Raw genomic sequence first — 19,835 nt, 5'->3', positions numbered from 1 at the left:
TATATATATAGATTCTATATTATTTATATTAATCGTTTTTCATATCTCCCTATCTATCATATTCTATATGTGTATATAATGAATATAATATATTTGTATGTATGTTTTGTGTGTATATATATTTATATGGTGTGTAATATATATTTATATATGTGTGTGTGTGTGTGTGTATATATATGTACTGTATGTATGTTTTGGGTGTTATTCTCATTTTGATTGTTTGGACCTGGACAACAGTTTTCTGTTAAACAATTTTTGTCAGTTGCTTGTCTTTGAACTTTTATCTATTTTTAAAAAAAATGCCCTCTTAGTGTTTTACAATGCACACTTCACTGGGACAATGGGTTAAGAAGAGGTTGCTAGCGAATTTGTATTAACATATTTCCCTGACCCCCCCCCCCCGCTGGCAGACTGTGGAAGGGCAGCTGGCGGAGTGGAAGATGAAACTGAGTCAGAAGCGGGCTGGATTGAGGGTGCAGCCATTCTACTGTCAGTTGTCTGTGTGGTGCTGGTGACGGCATTCAATGACTGGAGTAAAGAGAAGCAGTTTAGGGGCCTCCAGAGCCGCATTGAGCAGGAGCAGAAATTTACTGTTGTCCGTGGAGGACAAGTCATCCAAATTCCTGTGGCTGAGATTGTGGTCGGGGATGTTGCACAAGTAAAATATGGTAAGATGAGATTGTCAAAAAAACTATGGTTTTGAAGTCTTCTAATTTAAAGGTGCTCTAAGCAATGTCACACGTCAACTAAAGTAATGTCACCCAACATCGCTTAGAGCACCTTTTAATGATTGCAAAATTCAATTTATTTATTTTTTTACACTATTGTCCCACCAAATTAAAGACGTTTTGTTTGTGTGTTTAAGGTGACCTTTTGCCTGCCGATGGAGTCCTTATCCAAAGCAACGATCTGAAGATCGATGAGAGCTCGCTCACAGGGGAGTCGGATCATGTCAAGAAAACACAAGAAAAAGATCCAATGCTGTTATCAGGTAACATGAAACCTCAATTTTGTTTTTCCAAAGTTCTCTCTTTTCTGGTTATGACAGAAAGCCATGGAGGTTGTGACATTTTTTTTTTTTAAATATCTGACTCCGTGTCTTAATTAAATGACCGATGACCTTTGTGCAATTTCATCATTGTAAAAAGCACGCTATTTGTTTACAGTAACTCGCACATGTGATCTGCTGTCTTCAGCTTCTTAGACATATGATAGACTGAGACATTGTTAATGTTTATTCACTAATGAGACTTTACAACTACAGATTGAAAACTATTGAACCCAAACAATGCATCAGTACTGACCATAGTACTCCTGTTCTAATGTTAATTTGCATGGCTTTGACAAACTGAGTTTAGAATTGAAAGTGAAATTGGCGTCCCTATTCTGCTGCTTAGTGTAATCAATTAGCAGCCATCCAGACCTCCCAGATGTAAAGCTGTCCATGTGCACAAAGCCGCGTGTGTGTGTGTTTGTTCATAGCACAGTCTGTATCCCATCCCTTTCACCAATGAAAGAACAACATCTTCTAATTAATCGAGGCATGAGAGAACTTTTTTAATGCTTCGTACTTCTTTTGCTCTCTCTGTTTTCACTCTCTTTTACTCTGACTTAAGATAGTTTGCTCTTCTGTTGGTTGCATTTTCTGTAAATCGATTAGATTTTCCTGTGTTCTGAGAGTGTTGGAGAAACCCTGGTATAGCCTTTCAGATTTCCATTAATTCACCCAGACTGATAATTGGCTGTTGATCAAGGCTGTTGATGAAAGGTTTGGAGGGCAGCAGTGGCTGTGTTTCCTTCTCTTTTTACTTGCAAGAGCACCATTCCTTTTGTATTTATTGCCTGTGTGTAGCTGAACAAGCCACTTAGTAAAGGAATCTAGTTTAACACATGAATGAAACAGTCAAAGGAACAATTATGTTGGATATGTATATTTATTCAGGGTTAAAGCTACAGCCAAAGTAGCAACTGAAACATATAAGTACTCTTGGAAACATAGCACATAGCGTTTAGTCAGATATTGTACATACCCTTTCCTTCCCTCCCTTATAAACAAACTTTTTTTTTTTTTTTTGTTCTTCTCTGTCCAAAGGCACTCATGTAATGGAAGGCTCAGGGAAAATGTTGGTCACTGCTGTGGGTGTCAACTCTCAAACTGGAATTATCTTCACTTTACTTGGGACCAGTGAAGATGATGAAGAAGATGAAGAGGAAAAGAAAAAGGAAAAGGAGGAGAAGAAGAAACAGAGAAAAAGTTAGGATCCTCCCTATTTATTTCCCTTCCTTTTTCTGTTGTACACTTTTGCATAGATGTTTCCATTTTCTACCACCAGTTTTGCATCTCACAAAGACTTTATCATCTTCCATTTTTTAAATATTGAAAGCAGAAAGGGCTGAACCCTTTGAGTAGTGTAGTAACATGTGCACTTGCTTTGCAATATATTTGTTTTTAAATCATATGTAGTGTACACACGTATTGCCCACACATATTGCCCTCACGGTCTATTTTTCCACAGACAAGCAGGATGCAGCGGTGGAGAGCCGTAAGAAAGGTAAAACACACACACACACACACACACACATATATATATATATATATATATATATATATATATATATATATATAATAATATATATATATATATATATATATATATAACAATTGCCTTACAGCTTAGCACCAATCTTTTGTGGCTGGAGAAAGGCTCAGATATACAATCTGTTAACAAGAGTCAGCTATAGGTCTAGGGGAAAAAATCTAAATTAGCATCCCTAGCTGAAGTGTTTTTATGCAATTAATGAGGAGTTGCCAGTTTATATTTGGTACTGGCTGTTCTTGCCTATCCGTTGTACTGTCTGGCCCTCCCTTCTGTCTCGATCTCCTCTTTTCTCGTCCTTTCCTGGCACATTGCGCTTTGAGCAGCAGGTGCTACTGAATCCAGTTATAGCGATTAGTGATGAGGAGATTAAAGCCATGCAACAATTCTGGGGCCAGAACATCTGCTTTCCCACCCTTCTCTCTCTCTGACTCTCCCTCAGGCCTCCCACAGTTTTATTTCTATTGATGTCCCAATCTGAACAATTGGAACTGTACGACTTGCACAATTTCAGACTGACAATGATGATAATGAGATTGTTTAGAGGTAACTCAGCCAGCTAGCCAGGCTAGTAGTCCTGCTGGGACACTATGATCAGTTGTGCTTGGGTCTATGACCACAACCCTGGCGCTAGTCCCTGGTGCACAGATTCCCTCTGCCTGCCAGGAATCAACAGTAATCCTTTAGACTGAGATTACACAGGCCATGTAAGAGCAGAAGAAGCCACAGTCCACAGCAGCTGCAGTAGCCCAGTGTTAATGCCCCTCCTTTTCCTGCGACATACATTCACACACTATACCATGCTACTGTCCTCACCAAGGTAAATAGATCTTTTAGCATTGACAAATTAGACATGCAGCCTTTCCTTATACAAAGCAAGAGTGCAAAAATTACATAAGACACCCAAATAGTAATAATATCAGCAAAAATGAGAAAGATGGGTAAGTGTCAGTTGTCATGTAGTAGCAGTGGTAGTGCAAGTGCCTGGCAGAGCCATTGATTTTATCGTGAAGAGTAACACGACAGAGACCGGCCCTTGCTGACCTGCCGGCTGCCTCTCCTCCCAACTTTGCCATTAGAGGCTTTGCATTCCAAGGTTACTGGGTTAAACGAGGGTCCGGGTTTCCTGTCAGTACTGCACACAATGGAGGGTGTCCTAAGGGTTGTTGAGGAAGAGATGAAAGAGATTTATGGGAACTAAACTGGCAGCAACTGCTGTTGAAGGAAGAGGTGATTCCTACTAGTTAACCTGTTCTCTAGGTATAATCTCTAGGTGGGAGTATGGTAATTACACTTCCAAATCTTCCAGCTAATTACTGTTCAGGCAGATTACTGCAAACATAATTACGGTGACATTTCCCAAGTTCCATGGATAAAAGGGAAGCAAAAATACAGCATGCTAAGATTTTGAGTGATGTGATCTCTCTTTTGCTCTTGGAAGTCTCATTTCATTTAATCTGTTATCTTGAAAAATAGCTCATTGTTGTGTAGAAATATTTCCATGACACCGTATTTGTCATGCTAATCTTAAGCAACTTGCTGTGACTTGCTACCTGTTAAAACACAATCAAATAACTTTGGGATCAAACCTACTCCAGAGCTGCTGTTGATCATCTTGTTTGTCCTAATACAGCCATAACAGGAAATATAGAAAATATAAATAATAAAGGTGATCTAGTTTTTTTTTGTTTTTTTTTACTTAAATAAATGTTTCTGTGTTATTTGACCACATAAAGGTAATTCATTCACTGGTGTAACAGCGTTTTTATGTTAGCACTTGCAAATGTAGGCAAATAGGCAAATCTTAATAGCCTTCAAGCGGTGCCTGATTTAAAGACTGAAGCTCTTGTGTGTTCTTTGGGTTATGCTGATTTGTTACAACTGCTAGACTGGTTTGCTGCTCTTTCCATAAATTCTAAAATCTGTTGAATATGAAGATATTGAACACAGTGTTGCGTGTGTACATCACTTGACATCACCAAAATGTAAGGTTCATTTAACAACTTTTTCTTGTTCCTCGCTGCAGCTAAAGCCCAGGATGGTGCTGCAATGGAAATGCAGCCACTGAACAGTGATGAGGCTGATGCAGAAGAGAAAAAGAAATCCAGCATGTCAAAGAAAGAGAAGTCTGTTCTCCAGGGCAAACTGACCAAACTAGCTGTACAGATTGGCAAAGCAGGTGAGTTGGAAAAAATCTCCAAGGTTCTGTATTTTCAATTCAAAGTGACGTCCATTACAATTAACACGATGGAAAATGATATTCATAAGACTGATTTGTCATCCTGTTTCTTCCTTTTCTCTCTCGTTCCCACTCAGGACTGGTTATGTCAGCCATCACTGTCATTATCCTGGTGGTGCTGTTTGTAGTAGACACATTTTGGATCCAGGGTCTGCCCTGGGTCAAGGAATGCACACCCATTTATATTCAGTTCTTTGTGAAATTTTTCATCATCGGCGTCACTGTTCTGGTGGTGGCTGTTCCCGAAGGCCTGCCACTTGCTGTAACAATCTCCCTGGCATACTCTGTTAAGGTAATGTCTCCTAGCCAGGTGACCTGTGGTTGGTGCTGGCCACTTACACTTAAGCCTATTATAACTAGCAGGCCAGGCTGTTAAAACAAGATGACTTGGCTAAAGCCAAGCTATGATCCTCTTTGCTCTGTTAGCCAACATGTTAAAATTGTGAGAGATGTATGTATGTATAATGTATATATGTATGTGTGATATATTGTTTTATCTTCCTACAGAAAATGATGAAAGACAACAACCTGGTGCGTCACTTGGATGCCTGTGAGACTATGGGCAATGCTACCGCCATCTGCTCTGACAAGACTGGTACGCTCACCATGAACCGCATGACTGTGGTGCAGGCCTTCATCGCTGAAAAGCACTACAGGAAGGTCCCTGAACCAGAGAACATCCCCTCCTCCATTTTAGACATGCTGATTCTGGGCATCGCAGTCAATTGTGCTTACACTACTAAGATCATGGTAAACCTAAGAAAAGCAGTGCGCATCTAAAATGCATAATGTATTGCCATGAATATTACCTTGTATTGTTTTTGGCTTTAGCCAGGTACTTACCGTCTCCCCACCTTTTCCTTCAGCCTCCCGAGAAAGAAGGGGGCCTGCCACGGCAAGTGGGTAACAAGACCGAATGTTCCTTGCTCGGCTTTTCAAATGACTTGAAGCGTGACTACCAGGCAATACGCAACGAGATCCCCGAAGAGAAACTGTACAAAGTCTACACCTTCAATTCAGTCCGCAAGTCTATGAGCACTGTGTTGAAGATGGCTGATGGCAGCTACCGTATGTTCAGCAAAGGGGCCTCGGAAATTCTCCTGAAAAAGTAAGAAAATGGTTTTCATCTTTGTTTTATACATTCCATTGTATGGTGTATGTTTTTACCAGTGTTTCTCTTGAAATTTAATATTGAAGACACATGCACTGATGTTTTTGAAGTTCTTTCTGCATAAATTATTCTACTCAACAAAATGGTTATGCTATAGATTTTTTTACTTCTTCCAGCTGGCCAGACCTTGCGGTAAATGATATGTGTAATGGCTTAAGCAGCTAAGAAGTTCAAGTGCATCCCACCCAAGCCCCTTACTTTGCGACTTAAAAACAGGCGCTGAGAAAATGAGCCGGTAGCAACTCCATAAGCCTCTTAACCAAGCTGGCTTCCTTTTAACCTTCTTTTTTTTCAATTCTGTGCCTATCGATCCATATTTTTGAACTATATCTCTCTTTATATACCTTTTTCCCTCTGGATAATTTGCCCTCCTACACTCCTCCCTTTGTTCATTTGTCTTTCTTGACACTTCTATATTAATATAAGATGGTAACATTAATATCGTTAATATTCCTCTTTTACCTCCCAGGTGCTATAAAATCCTGACAGCAAATGGTGAATCCAAGGTGTTTCGCCCTCGGGACAGAGATGACATGGTTAAGAAAGTGATTGAGCCCATGGCCTCAGAGGGCCTGAGAACCATATGCCTTGCATATAGAGATTTCCCTGTCTCTGAGGGTGAGCCTGACTGGGACAATGAAAATGATATCCTCAGTGGACTGACCTGTCTCTGTGTGGTGGGCATTGAAGACCCCGTGAGACCTGAGGTTAGTGGCTATACATATATAGATGCATATCAGCATGAGGGAACATCTCAATTGGTTTAGTTTAAACAGGTATAGAGAACTTAATTTCATAGACAAAACTGAGTTGCATGTTGTCAGGGGAATAGTTCACAATGGTAATACAACTTGCTTAAGGGGATAATATGTTAAATATCACTAATGAATTTCACATTTGCAAGTGCCGTTATCAAAACTGTTCAGATGGTGTCTAGGAAATGATATCCAGCACCACAATGAATCCTATTGTGAGATAATAGCAGCCTAGACATGGTGGAATGGACGTTTTTCAGCTGCTACTGGATTTTGGGCCTTTGCTGGTGTCATTATCAGGGTCAGGTTATACTCAAAGTAGTAGTTTTTACAGCGCGTGCCGTGTCAGAAGGCAAGTGTTCATGCCTGACCACAAAAGCCACACTCGAAAAGGGCATGAAAACCCAGCTGACATAAAGAGATGGAGATGCAACATCATATAAATAAGGGGATACTTTTTCAGTCTCTCCTTGAAAACATTCATAGTGTTGCATTTAGTGACTTGAATGGGGGGGGGAATAGTTACATGTTGAAACCCTGGCTCCTTTCTCACCTCCGGACAGCTGTCCACATCTTCTATTCCAACATCAGAAAAGTGTGCGGGGGAGGGGTTTTCCGCAGCTATTTGAACAGCCGACAAGCTTAATGGGTTAGCTTGCTGAGCTGGATGGTTAGGAACCCAGGCTTTCTGAGTAAAGCAAGAAAATTGAGTGACAGGAGGTGCTTCATCAGCCATTTGTTAATGTAAGGAGTGACTCCACTTAGGCTCAAGCATTAACTACTGAGCCAATACAGGAGATATGATATCGCTGCTTTTGAGGGAGTGGTTCCACATTGAGACAACTAAATTGATGTTTGGAGAAGAAAGTTGATCATCTAGCAAGCTATTGACCCAGTTCTATTCTGTCACTCATTTACTTTGGCTTTCTGCCTTTATTGCATTAGCATACACTCAACTTTTGCTGGAAACAACTGCCTGTAGTTTTCAGGGGGCTTAATAGGAGCAGTGAGACTCCACAGTCCCTGTAAATCTAAACTTGGACAAAACCTAGACAATGAGATAAAAGCTGCATAGAGCTTTTATGTTAGTAATGACCACTTCACAAAACCTGAACTTCAAATTCAATATCCCCATTGATATGCAAAACATGTATATCCAATATCATTGTGTTTCCGCTACCCTTCAGGTCCCTGACGCCATCAGGAAATGCCAACGTGCTGGTATCACAGTGCGGATGGTGACTGGGGACAACATCAACACAGCTCGAGCCATCGCCACCAAGTGTGGCATCCTACTGCCTGGAGATGACTTCCTCTGCCTAGAAGGCAAAGAGTTTAACCGAAGGATACGCAATGAAAAAGGAGAGGTGGGCCTCAGCAAAATACTGTACCTCCCAGTGACTGTTGAAAATGTACTGTTAGGATTCTATTAGGGTTTTGTCTCATGTTTCTAGATTGAACAAGAACGCATTGACAAGATCTGGCCCAAACTACGAGTACTGGCTCGCTCTTCCCCCACAGACAAACACACCCTAGTAAAAGGTAGTTCTTTTATTCTGGTATGAGCAAAATGTATGGAAATTTTGTTGATGTTACATTTTGAAAAACATGTTTTACTCTTCTAGGTATTATTGACAGCACAGTGTTAGAAAAAAGACAAGTAGTAGCAGTGACAGGAGATGGTACCAATGATGGTCCAGCCCTGAAGAAAGCTGATGTTGGCTTTGCCATGGTAAGTTTTCTCTATGTGTACTGTCTTTGATTAGACTAGAGGTCTAGTCAAAAAGGATGCCTAAAAGATGCTAACTTGACCACATCAGTTAATACAGTCATACTGGTGTTGTAGAAACATAAGAATATTAAATTTGTTGTCCTCAGATCCAGGCAGATTCTCGATAATGTTGTTTTTTTTGTCTCCAGGGCATTGCTGGTACAGATGTAGCCAAGGAGGCATCTGACATCATCCTGACTGATGACAATTTCTCCAGCATCGTCAAGGCCGTCATGTGGGGCCGCAACGTCTACGACAGCATCTCTAAGTTCCTCCAGTTTCAGCTAACTGTCAATGTGGTGGCTGTCATTGTAGCATTTACAGGAGCCTGCATCACACAGGTCAGCACCAAAAAATTGGATCTGTTACAGTTTCGGAAATATAGAAACGTGCTGTGCACTTTCAAACTGGCTGTATTTTGTCTCTTAAAGGCCTTTTTAAATGAATTCCCCCATGCATTCAGGGTTTTTCCCTGGCTCAGAATGGGCCTTTGGGAGGATACATATTAGGTGGGGGTCTAAGGAGATTTTGAGAATCAAAGACTTCATTTCCTGCATTCTGATAAATTTTTAGGCACCAAGTTATGAAAATGTTTTTTATCCACATCAAGGAAATGACAAAATTCTAGTGTCAGGTACCAATTGAAAATATAATGGAATAGAATGCATTAAGTACACTTGACCCCAAAGTCCAGTTTGTTTAATTAATAACTTACTAACTGACGGTAACTTTTTCAAGGAGCACTTTTTTTTGCTTGTTAGGTGAAAAATGTAGGAGTGACTTACATGAACTGCTATTAGCCTACTGTTGTAGCTCATTTGTACAATAATACAATGTCATGAATTGTAATGTTTTCTAATTTGAAGTACATGCAATTAATCAATAAATTATTAGTTTAATATACAGTAGTGTAACTGACCGCGGTTTGGCATGCATGTGAACTGCGGATTAATATGACTGGGGTTTTCCTGCATACTCCCATACGGTTCGCATCAGGTGTTAAAACCAACTGTACGAAAACACGGAACTGGACCATTTTTTTTTAAACAATTAACGTCTCAATTTAATACTGATGCCATCAGACGGCAGTGCAGCCCACCGCGGACAGACAGCAGTTGGAGCTCGCCCGTCAGCTGTGGCTTCTTGCTGCGCTGCCGGACCCCAGGGGCAGCATGGTCACACGGAAAGTCCTGTATGATCCCATTAGCGCAAGCTTCACAGCAGAGCGTTCATGTCCAGTCAAAACAATGCAGATCCTGGCTTAGCGGCAGCTGCATGCGTAAAATATAGCAGCTGTGGAAGAGAGGGATGCTGGCTGCCGAAAATCTGACGTTTTAGCGCTCATGATTTTCCTTTGGCGCAGGTTATAAACCTCTTTGAGGGACACCAAAACTTTCTCTATGGCGGAAAAACCCAGGCATCAGAAATAATAAGCACCTGTGAAATTCCTAAAGGATTTGTTGTGCTTTCAACATGAGCTGTGCTCTACAGCCTAATGCAGTGATTTAAATACAGTATTGCAGATCTATATAAAATATTTAATAAATGTAACAGACCCATTTGTTTAATTCAATTAACTTCCTGCCCTGCCTCCATAATGTTTTTCATTTTTATGTCATATGCATGTGTACAGAAACCAAATGGCTGACAAGGACATGCTTTTTTCCTCCACACGCAATTTGGTTCCTGTTAGTTTATATATCTCTAATTGATCCTTGGTAACCCACCTATCACTGTCACACATCCTGTAAAATGTCCCTCTTTCCCATTCTTCTCAACCTAATTTGCCCTCTCTCTGCCTCCAGGATTCTCCACTGAAAGCAGTACAGATGTTATGGGTCAACCTCATCATGGACACCTTTGCTTCACTAGCCTTGGCCACAGAGCCCCCTACAGAAGCCTTGCTGCTAAGGAAGCCATATGGCCGCAACAAGCCTCTCATCTCCCGCACCATGATGAAGAACATCCTGGGTCACGGAGTGTTCCAGTTAGTCACCATCTTTACTCTGCTCTTTGCCGGTAAGAAGCTACTCTGGGTAAAGTTCTTCATGTACACTGGGCCAGGGGACCTATTGTTCGTTTCCTGGATAAATGTATCTATTTATTTTAACACATTCTCTCTTGACTGTTCCTGTAGGAGAGAAGTTCTTTGACATTGACAGCGGCAGGAATGCACCTCTCCACGCCCCGCCTTCTGAACACTACACCATTGTCTTCAATACATTTGTACTGATGCAGCTTTTCAACGAGATCAACGCCCGCAAGATCCATGGTGAAAGGAATGTCTTTGAAGGCATCTTCAACAACCTTATCTTCTGTAGTATTGTCTTTGGTACCTTCATTATCCAGGTAAAGTAGACTGGAGACGCCTGTGGCTAACTTTTATTTCATTTTTGTCCATGTGCTTGGGGAATAAAAGACTATCAGTCCTACGAGAATTTTAAATCTCAACGTTTGCTCTCTAATTAATTCCACCTCTCTTCCTGCCCTCTAGTTCGTCATAGTGCAGTTCGGTGGGAAGCCATTCAGCTGCGTGGCTCTGACCGTCGACCAGTGGCTATGGTGTACTTTCTTAGGCTTTGGCTCTCTACTATGGGGACAGGTATGATGTGACTATACAGCTGAGCTTCACCTCCAGTTGGTCCATAAGACAAAGCTATGGTATGACACTGCCCCCCTGTGTTAGAGTTGGGGTAGTAGTTGTCTAATGGTGGCGAAGAGATGCAATAGTACATTATGTTCTACTGCTGTGAAGAGATGGGTAAACTCCCAAAGGCAACTGATTTGAACTGATTATATGGTGTAGTTATTTTGCTTAGTATGTTGCTTTAGTCTAGCTCATTGAAGAACCTTTTACATTGATGAAATCTTTTTATTTTTTCCTGTCCACAAAACTAATATAGACATTTTGTAGCTCTGTATTTATATTTTGAACAATTTAAAAAGAAATGTTTTTCAACTTTTAGGTCTGAGTTATGTGGAGTATAGTACTTAAGGTTTTTTGCCTTAATGTGGTGAAAAAGTAAATGTTTGTAATTTCTGACAGTGAGAGATTGAGGGTTGAGATTGCTCCCCACTGTTGAGTCAGAGTCATAATGAATATCTGTAATTCTAGTTGGATCTGACTGCCCACACTCATGCTGCGGAGCAGTGCACATAATGTGTCATTATCTTCTCTCGTCAATTCATCAAGACTGGTGTCGCCAACGTTTTTTTGACAAGACACAAATAAGCAGAGCTGTGCTGAGTGCATATTAATTCAAAGAGCTGACAGTTGTAGGACTGAAAGATGGCTGTGATGTAGGAGGACCAAGATTATTGGTTCCAAACCAGATTGTCCAAAGGAGGGTCCTCCTGCATTTGCCGTTATTCAGGGTGCTGCTCTCCTCGTGCTAAATTGTTGCTGCCCTCCGTTTTTAAATAGGATGTATTTTCTATAGGTTATTAATAAAGTCTAACTTAACTTTACTGTATGCATTATGCAAGATTGCAAATTAAGGCAGCCATTGTGAGTTCAACATTGTTTTACCTTGTTAATTGCTCGGGTGAGTTAGAAATATGTACGACTGCAACCTACCATTATTTTTGTTATCAGTGAATCTGCCAATTATTTTTTCTATTAATACAATAATTGTTTTGTCTATAAAATGTCAGAAAATTAAAAAAAATTCCCATCCTCTGCGAAGATGATAACATTTTATTGCTTTAAGTATCTCACCATTTCTTCATAACCCGTACGTCTATAACATATATCCAATTTAAAATTACTTGACACAGAAAAGCAACAGATCAGTTCGTCATTTCTCATCTGAGAAGCTGAAATCAGAGAATGTTTTGTATTTTTGCTAGAAAAATGACTGATATAGTTGCCTGTTCATTTTAGCTCAAATTTGATCTATCATTGTTGTAACATGACTTACAACATCATCAGTATCAGCTTTTAGTAACTTAGTTCCAAATGTGTGGTTATCTATTAAGTCTGTAACTTCACTGTTGGATAGGCTTGGAGACTCAGTCAAACTGACTGTCTCACATTAAGCTTTGGCAGGGCAGCTAATTTTCAGGGTCACTGGCTGCTTAATGTCTGTGATGTACCCAAAAATGTGGCTCGTTCTGCCATTAATGAAATGTCATTTTGCCATGCTGAGGAGTGTGACGCTATCATAAGTCATGATATGCTGCTCATGTAAATTCTGATGTCTTCCAGGTAATCTCTTCAATACCCACCAGCCGCTTAAAATTCTTGAAAACGGCAGGCCACGGCACCCAGAAAGAGGAGATCCCAGACGAAGAGCTGGACGAGCTTAGTGACAATGATGAGATTGACCACGCTGAGCGGGAGCTTCGCCGAGGCCAGATCCTCTGGTTCCGAGGCCTCAATCGCATCCAGACTCAGGTAGCAATCCACAGACCTTCCCGCGCATCACCGAGCACGGCACCCAACACCAAGGGAATCAAAAGCCATAAACCCTTTAACTCTCTATTGCTCTTCCAGTTTCAAATCTATGTTTTATTTTTTCTCTCGGCATTCCTAAAGAATGGCTTGTGCCCTAAACACAAAAGCCTTTCCTCTATTTTTCCTGTTCTGCTGCTGAACTAAAGCAGGTTCCTATGCCTACTTCTGACTCGGTCTGAATCTATCTTCTAAAATGAGACTAGTTTGAAGGTACTGATGAGAAGCAAGTGAATTGGATTGGATGGTAAGCACAATAGAACAGCTGAATGTTCAAAGAGAATTGGCATGGCTATAGCTGGAAGCATGGAAGGATTTGGCAGAATAAAAGTGTGAAAGTGAGGTCAGAGCTTCCTCCGATCAGTGCCTTTAAACCCGACATCCCCTTTTCCCTCTCTCTTTTAACTATAATGCCCGAATCCAATTTCCAAGTGTCTTTTCTTTTTCTATGGTTACTGGTGCCTTTTCTTTATTTTTCTCTCTCCTCTGGCTGTATTGTGTTTTATTTCCTCTGGGCTTTCTCCTGTCACGCTGTCTGATTCTTTCCAGATGGATGTAGTGAGTGCGTTCCAGAGTGGAACTTCCTTTCAGGGGGCTCTAAGGCGGCAGGCCTCCAACTCCAGCCAACAACAGCACGATGTAACCAATGTTTCTAGCCCTACACATGTAGCCTTTTCTACTACTACCACTACTGCCACTGCCGCCAACTCCGCTTCTGCCACTGTGGGGTGTGAGTGCGTGTTCTCCTCTAGTGCATGAGACGTTTTTTTTGTTTTTTTTCCTCTTCTGTTCTTCTAACATCTTCTTCTCACTTAACGTTGACACTTGTACTGTCTCATTTCTCTCCTAATGCCCCCTCCCTTACCCTGTTTTCTTCTTCAAAAAAACTACACCAGAAATACCACATCTTCCATATTGCTTCGATAACACTGCTGTATATAGATGTACCCTGTAACTAGGTCGCTTCTAGTGGCAAGGTGTTTTCTCTGTGTCATCATGTTTTTCTGTTTTGCTTCTGCTTTAGTCTCAGAAATGTGAGGTTTTACTGATATTTCGGGGGGATAATGTGTATATACTATTTGACAAATATGTAATTCTGCATTGACCGTCTCCAGGTTTGTCTGCAGCTGCCTCCGTCTGCTCTGTGCCCCTGTAGCACCCATAGGTCTGTGTCGCAGCTCTCTAGCCCCTAGTCGGGTAAATGTTTTGAGTATAAGCCCATGACCACGGCCTAAAACAATAGAGACAAACCATGACATGGACTTCTGTGAGACTGTCAGTTGGTGTCTTGTCAGTCAGTGAAGTAACAACCTTTTCTTCTCCAGCTGTGGCCGCTTCTGGGAGTTTGTTGTGAAAAAGAGGGCGTGTGAAGAGAGGGGGAGGCCAGGGAGAGCAATAGCACCCTATAGTTGAGGAGCAGCTGCAGTTGATATGCGCGTTTGTTGGTGTGTTTGGATGCAAGGCTTTGCTAAGTTTTGAAAGGTCGGACAGCCTTCGTGCCAGTTGTCCATTCAGCGTCGAAGATCACTACGTCGAGAGCGGACACGGATCATTTGAGGATGGTATTTCCTCCTGACTGTGCCCTTACAAGAACTGTGTGGCTGTCTGTTGACTCATTTTGTCTTTCAGATCTTCCCAGGCAGACCATCTGACTAGTCATGGATTTTAAATGTCTAACAGATGTCGCAAAAAAGAGCTTAATGGAATAAATGACTGTGCACTTGAATGTAAACATATGGGACTTTTCCAGACCAATTCACCGCAGATCCCACGTTGTTCTCTCTCTCTCTCCCCCCCCCACCCCCCCCGGCATGCTGAAAAATGATGCAATGCTGCAGTAATGTTTAGGTCTCTTGTCTCAGGTGGGATCTGACGGTTCAGACGGTGCTTCCCTTCTAAACTCTAAACGTTTCGTTTCAGGTTGCTCTTCAAAAGAGTTGGAACGTTTCTTGAAGTCTGTTTCTTCTATGTGATTACTTGTTTGTTGGCAGAATGTGTCCGCCTGGCAATGTGCCTAAAAAGAATGAATACCACTGACTCCCCACATATTCTTCTTTAGATTCTGTGAAATGTGTCATGGGCTATACTCAAAGGTTTACTACCATTGAACACAAGGTAGCACCGCGCTCTGCATGGGTTCAAAGTCTCTGGTCTCGTTTGTGAGTTTTTTCTCTTTGTGCTGTTTGACATGTACACCAGCTTGTAGACATGCTTGGCTGCTGCAGCTTTTTTGTTTTTACTCCACAAACATAAGCTGTAACTGACCACCACTTTCTATCTTTCTTCCTATCTAACTTTCTTTTTGTCTTTCTTTCTGTCTCTATTCCTCTGCCTTTTTCTGTCTCTCTCTTTCATTCTTTCTCTTCCTGTCTTGGCTTTCTCTCTCCTCACTCTTTCCTAAGCATGTCCAACAAAAGAAAACTGTCTAGCCTCTGTCCCTTTTTCTCTGGTAGAACAGCATTCCTCTTGTCTCTCGGTTTCCTTTTGCATTTTGATTAATCGAACACAGGCCTCTACAAAGTGTTTTGTGAAATACTACTACTGTACTCACAAAAAAATCAACATTCATTGAATTGGGATTGACACTGGTTTGTACCCTTCCAAAGACATGAATTTTAAGAATAGTTTTTTTCTACAAGCACAGAGTCAGGTATAAGGTCTGTCTCCACTGGATGCAACTCAAGTTTTCCCTTCCTGTGAAACACTTTTATTTTAATCAACACTGCAATCTGAACTGGCTCATTACAGGCTCGCAGTCCAGTCTGTCACACACTACTGCAACCTGAAGCCCTTTTCATGGCTCAAGTCTAGCTTGTGCTTTTACTCGTAGGCATTAGAATGAGGTTTTCTCCATCAGATTTAAATTCAGCGACATGTCAACATTTTGATTACTGTATATTGGGTACTCTAGACAGAGGGTTACTTAGATAAACAGGAAGTGACACACAGACAGAAGTAAAGATGAAATGAATTTAACTGCTCCTTTTTACATTTTTCGGCCAAACTAGTATGAACTTTTAGGTGTTTTCGGGGCCAACATAGTCTACTCTAGACTACTTAGTTAGTTGGTATTACAAGTTGTGAATTTGCAACTCAACGTAACTGCACACCTGCACGAGAGTTTCCCCCTCACTGAATTTGTTGCCCCTTAAACTCTCCTATTATTGACCAAATAAAACCTGCGCCCTCAGTTTTTATCCGTGTTGTTACCCATTTGTGAAAATTCAAAACACACATGTATCATTACTGAATGTGACTAAATGCTTGCTCCCTGTCCCTTCTCCCTCCTTCCAGATCCGGGTGGTGAATGCATTCCGCAGCTCCATCTCCCTCTATGAGGGGCTGGAGAAGCCTGAGTCGCGATCATCAATCCACAACTTTATGACCCACCCTGAATTTCGGATTGAGGACTCTGAGCCCCATATTCCCCTCATAGATGACACTGACGCAGAGGATGACGCCCCGACCAAGCGCAACTCTGCAAGCCCCCGCAACACTACGCCCACGCCGCCCTCACCCACCACCGTTGCCCCCACCACGCCGGTCTCTCCCTCCCCAAACCAGAACAATAACGCTGTGGAAAGCAGTAACCACCTCCTCCCAGAAGGCCCCAAATCAGGGACCCTCTCGGCCCCAGGGAGCCCCCTACACAGCCTGGAGACCTCCCTTTGATCTGACCCTGCGCCACGCGTCACCACCACTTTTCTACCCGCCACCAAGGAGCTCGAATCAGACAAAACGAACGAACACTTGCAGAAGAGAGACGAAGGGCTAAGAGGAGAGCGGAGTCTTGTGTGAGCTTGGCTTTGGCTGGACTAAAAGAACAGCAAACATTCAGAGGAATGTACGGCTTGGTGTGGATGCTTTGGTCTTCTTTTATTTTAGGTTCTTATTAATACCCCGCTGCAACACAAGGACTGTCTTCACCCCTCCCTCCTTGGTAACTTTTGTTTTTCTCGGTAAACAAGGGGTGATTATAAACTCAGATTGAAAGTGACCTGTTTTTATTATTCTATTATTATTATTATTATTATTATTTTAATTGAGACGGGGAGGTCCTCCTCCTGGCTTGAAGATCGTCTGTAAGAATTATGAAAGAACCTTTAGCTTCTCTTTTATCTGAATGGTGTTGTATATTTATCTCTTTGGCCCTTGCTCATTCAAAACTTATTTCTGCTCCATTGGCTGTTAATATTTTGAGTTATTTATGTTTTTGGAAAAAAGCAGGTCTGTTTACAAAGTTTGTAGATACTTTTTTTCTGTTTGTAGGCAAAAGAGCTTCCTGATGTATGATGCAGAAAACTGGGACAGAATTAAAAAAAAATGAATGAGAGGATTATTTCAGATACTGCTGTATTTTCAGGAAAAAAAGGGTGTTTCTATTGAAACTTAACTATTTTTGCCTGCAAGTTTTGTTATATATTTGTAGATAAATGTAGAATCTTCTAGCCAAACCGATAAACACTAAGGCTTGTATAGAAAAAGGTCCTCCGGGTGAGGTGTTTTCACAGGAGACGGGACGGGAAAGACATTTAGGGCCTCTGTCCAATAACTGCTATAAATATTTACTACTTCCATTTCTTCGATAGTTTTCATGTGCACAAAACCTTCTGGAGTTCTGGATTCTCTTTTCATTCATTATGTTGTGTTCAAGGATTTCCACATGTTGAAAGGTTCACTCATTAAAAGGGAGTTGAGAATAAATCTGGGCCTGTATTTAGCAAGCATCTCAGACTGACACCTAGAATTATGCTGAAACAAAGTCTTACCTCGAAGTTGGACATGAGGTCCTCATGAAGCCTCCTACAGTCGCTTTCAGCAGGAAGTAGTTTAGATTGTTGTGGTTTCACACCACTATCGTACTGTAAAATGTCTTGTAGTAGTTATTAGTTCCGTTCAAAAGAGGTTGATACTGATTATTTGATGCAGGAAAAATGTGCGTTTATGACTAATTTATGCATGTTAAGGCTACAAAATTTGTTTTTGCCAAAGCTCATAAAACACTCAAAAGACTTAAAGTTCAGTTGTTGTTGTTTTTTATCACTTGAGTTCAAAGTAACGCTGTATTCAGCCAGTGCGCTTATTTATTTTTCAATAAGAAGTCCATATTAATGTGCCTTGGCTACAATAATAATTTAGACAATGCTTTGTCCCGTCATCGGCCATCAGCAGGTGACTCCTCACAGATGAACACCGTTACTCCTCTAGCTAAAAGAAGGACCTCAAACTGCTCCTTCTGGGCCAGTTGTGTTTGATTCTCTCTCTGGATGCTTGATAAATATGGACCCCGGTCATCTTTTTTTTTTCGTAATTAGTGTTTTAATTTATTTATTTTTCTCAGCAAAACCTTAGCCCCCTACCAATGTACAATATTGACATTTGTTTACTCAGGCATAGAAAAAAATATTTAATTTAAAAGAAAAAGGAATCTATAAAGAACCTTTTAAATTCAGATTTTGTGTATTTAGGTAGTGCAACATTGTATTGGTTAAAACAAAAAGTGAATTATTTGCATATTTCATTCAGTCTTTTAAGATCATGCCTTAGGAAAAACTTAATTTTACTCCTGCAAGTTCTGTTTTGTTGACATTTTTAAAATCAAAAACAGGGGAAAAATTATTAATTTTTTTCTCTCTCTCTCTCAATCAATAACAAATAAGACTCCTTTCACCGTGGATAAATGTTGCCACATTTGATTTGTTTGTAAAATATTTTTGACACCTGGTGTACTGGAAACGCTATAGAATTGGACATGTGCATTTTTCAAGAATAAAGACTAGGCATACACTGGTATCTATCTGCACAGGGTACTTTATTTCATAGCGTTCCTTGGGGGGGGAAAATAATTTTGATACAAATCATAAAGTGTACCTTTGTATTTTTATGAAAATACTGATGATACCTTTCATCGTACGAAACCAATTTTGGATGATTTGACACCAATCATGTTATATGGGGAGGGTTTTGGCCACTAAAATGTTTGTTGTTCTGGAATATTCATCTCAGGGTGCAATTGGTGTAAAATAGAGAACAAGCGTCTTTTAGTTTCTATATTACCACACTTAATGAAATGTTTGGGACGGTGCTCGTCAACCACACAGGATGACTCGGGCAGCAGGCTGCAGATTCTTCTTGCAGCCTTCTGGCCGTCTTCACCTGAAGGGCTGTGGACAGGGGAAGGAAGTGGAGATGTTAAACCGCAACGTTCTCTGAGGAAATACTTTGTTTTACAGATGACAAAATAGCAGCTAGAATTACATAAAAAGTGAGAAATTGAAAAGGCAGAATCCATGTAAGGAGTTTGTTCTGTAGCTTCTTCCTGTAATGGGAATGAATGTTTTTCCATCTCTTTTATGGATTTTTTTTTTTTTTTTTTTTTTTTTTTTTTAAATCTTTTAACATTTGGAAATAAAAGTACTTCATGTCTGTTTATCTTGAGCATTTTAAATGGATATCGTGATTGGATTTACATTTGAAACTTGTTGAGTAATGTGTATGGTTTTTAAAAATAAAAAATGTATTTAGCCTAACTGCAGGGCCATGCTTTTCATTTACCATGCAGTGTTTATGGAATGCTATGCATTCAAAAATGGTCTATTACATTGCTGCAGGCAAGCAAACGTGTTGCCGAAAATCTCGGACTTGAGTGATTGGGGGTGATTTTTACACATGCTTTTCTGCATAATTGCCAAATAAACATTGGATTATAGCTAATGAATAGAGGAGCCAGATCACTAAATAAATACAGTGTAAACTCATGGTCTACATAAGCAAATATATCTTATAACTCTGGCATTATCTTTTAATTCTAAATTATGATGTGAGATTGATAGCATTATAACCTCTTTG

General features: G+C 40.7%; 1 protein-coding gene across 5 annotated transcripts in view; it reads left to right on the top strand.

The window, feature by feature from the left end:
* The window catches only part of atp2b1a (ATPase plasma membrane Ca2+ transporting 1a), a 40,322-nt gene extending 21,472 nt beyond the window's left edge, over positions 1–18,850 (top strand). For 2 of the 5 annotated variants that reach the window (XM_032505801.1, XM_032505802.1), the window contains exons 4-22: positions 411–668; positions 866–991; positions 2,093–2,254; positions 2,517–2,552; positions 4,624–4,776; positions 4,914–5,128; positions 5,344–5,586; positions 5,703–5,944; positions 6,477–6,714; positions 7,950–8,129; positions 8,217–8,304; positions 8,388–8,494; positions 8,683–8,874; positions 10,339–10,552; positions 10,671–10,882; positions 11,028–11,135; positions 12,741–12,929; positions 13,536–13,625; positions 16,281–16,658. In XM_032505801.1, the coding sequence (XP_032361692.1) occupies positions 411–668; positions 866–991; positions 2,093–2,254; positions 2,517–2,552; positions 4,624–4,776; positions 4,914–5,128; positions 5,344–5,586; positions 5,703–5,944; positions 6,477–6,714; positions 7,950–8,129; positions 8,217–8,304; positions 8,388–8,494; positions 8,683–8,874; positions 10,339–10,552; positions 10,671–10,882; positions 11,028–11,135; positions 12,741–12,929; positions 13,536–13,625; positions 16,281–16,658 (3,431 nt within the window). Of the gene's footprint in view, positions 1–410; positions 669–865; positions 992–2,092; positions 2,255–2,516; positions 2,553–4,623; positions 4,777–4,913; positions 5,129–5,343; positions 5,587–5,702; positions 5,945–6,476; positions 6,715–7,949; positions 8,130–8,216; positions 8,305–8,387; positions 8,495–8,682; positions 8,875–10,338; positions 10,553–10,670; positions 10,883–11,027; positions 11,136–12,740; positions 12,930–13,535; positions 13,717–16,280 lie in introns of all 5 variants that reach the window. The other 3 variants (XM_032505803.1, XM_032505805.1, XM_032505804.1) reach the window with 3 other exon arrangements.
* The last annotated feature ends 985 nt before the right edge of the window (positions 18,851–19,835 follow it).

Source organism: Etheostoma spectabile, chromosome 23 (assembly GCF_008692095.1).
Source record: "Etheostoma spectabile isolate EspeVRDwgs_2016 chromosome 23, UIUC_Espe_1.0, whole genome shotgun sequence".
Lineage (NCBI taxonomy): Eukaryota > Metazoa > Chordata > Actinopteri > Perciformes > Percidae > Etheostoma > Etheostoma spectabile.
The sequence above is the reverse complement of the archived record's forward strand: the minus strand, read 5'-3'. Positions and strand labels throughout refer to the sequence as shown.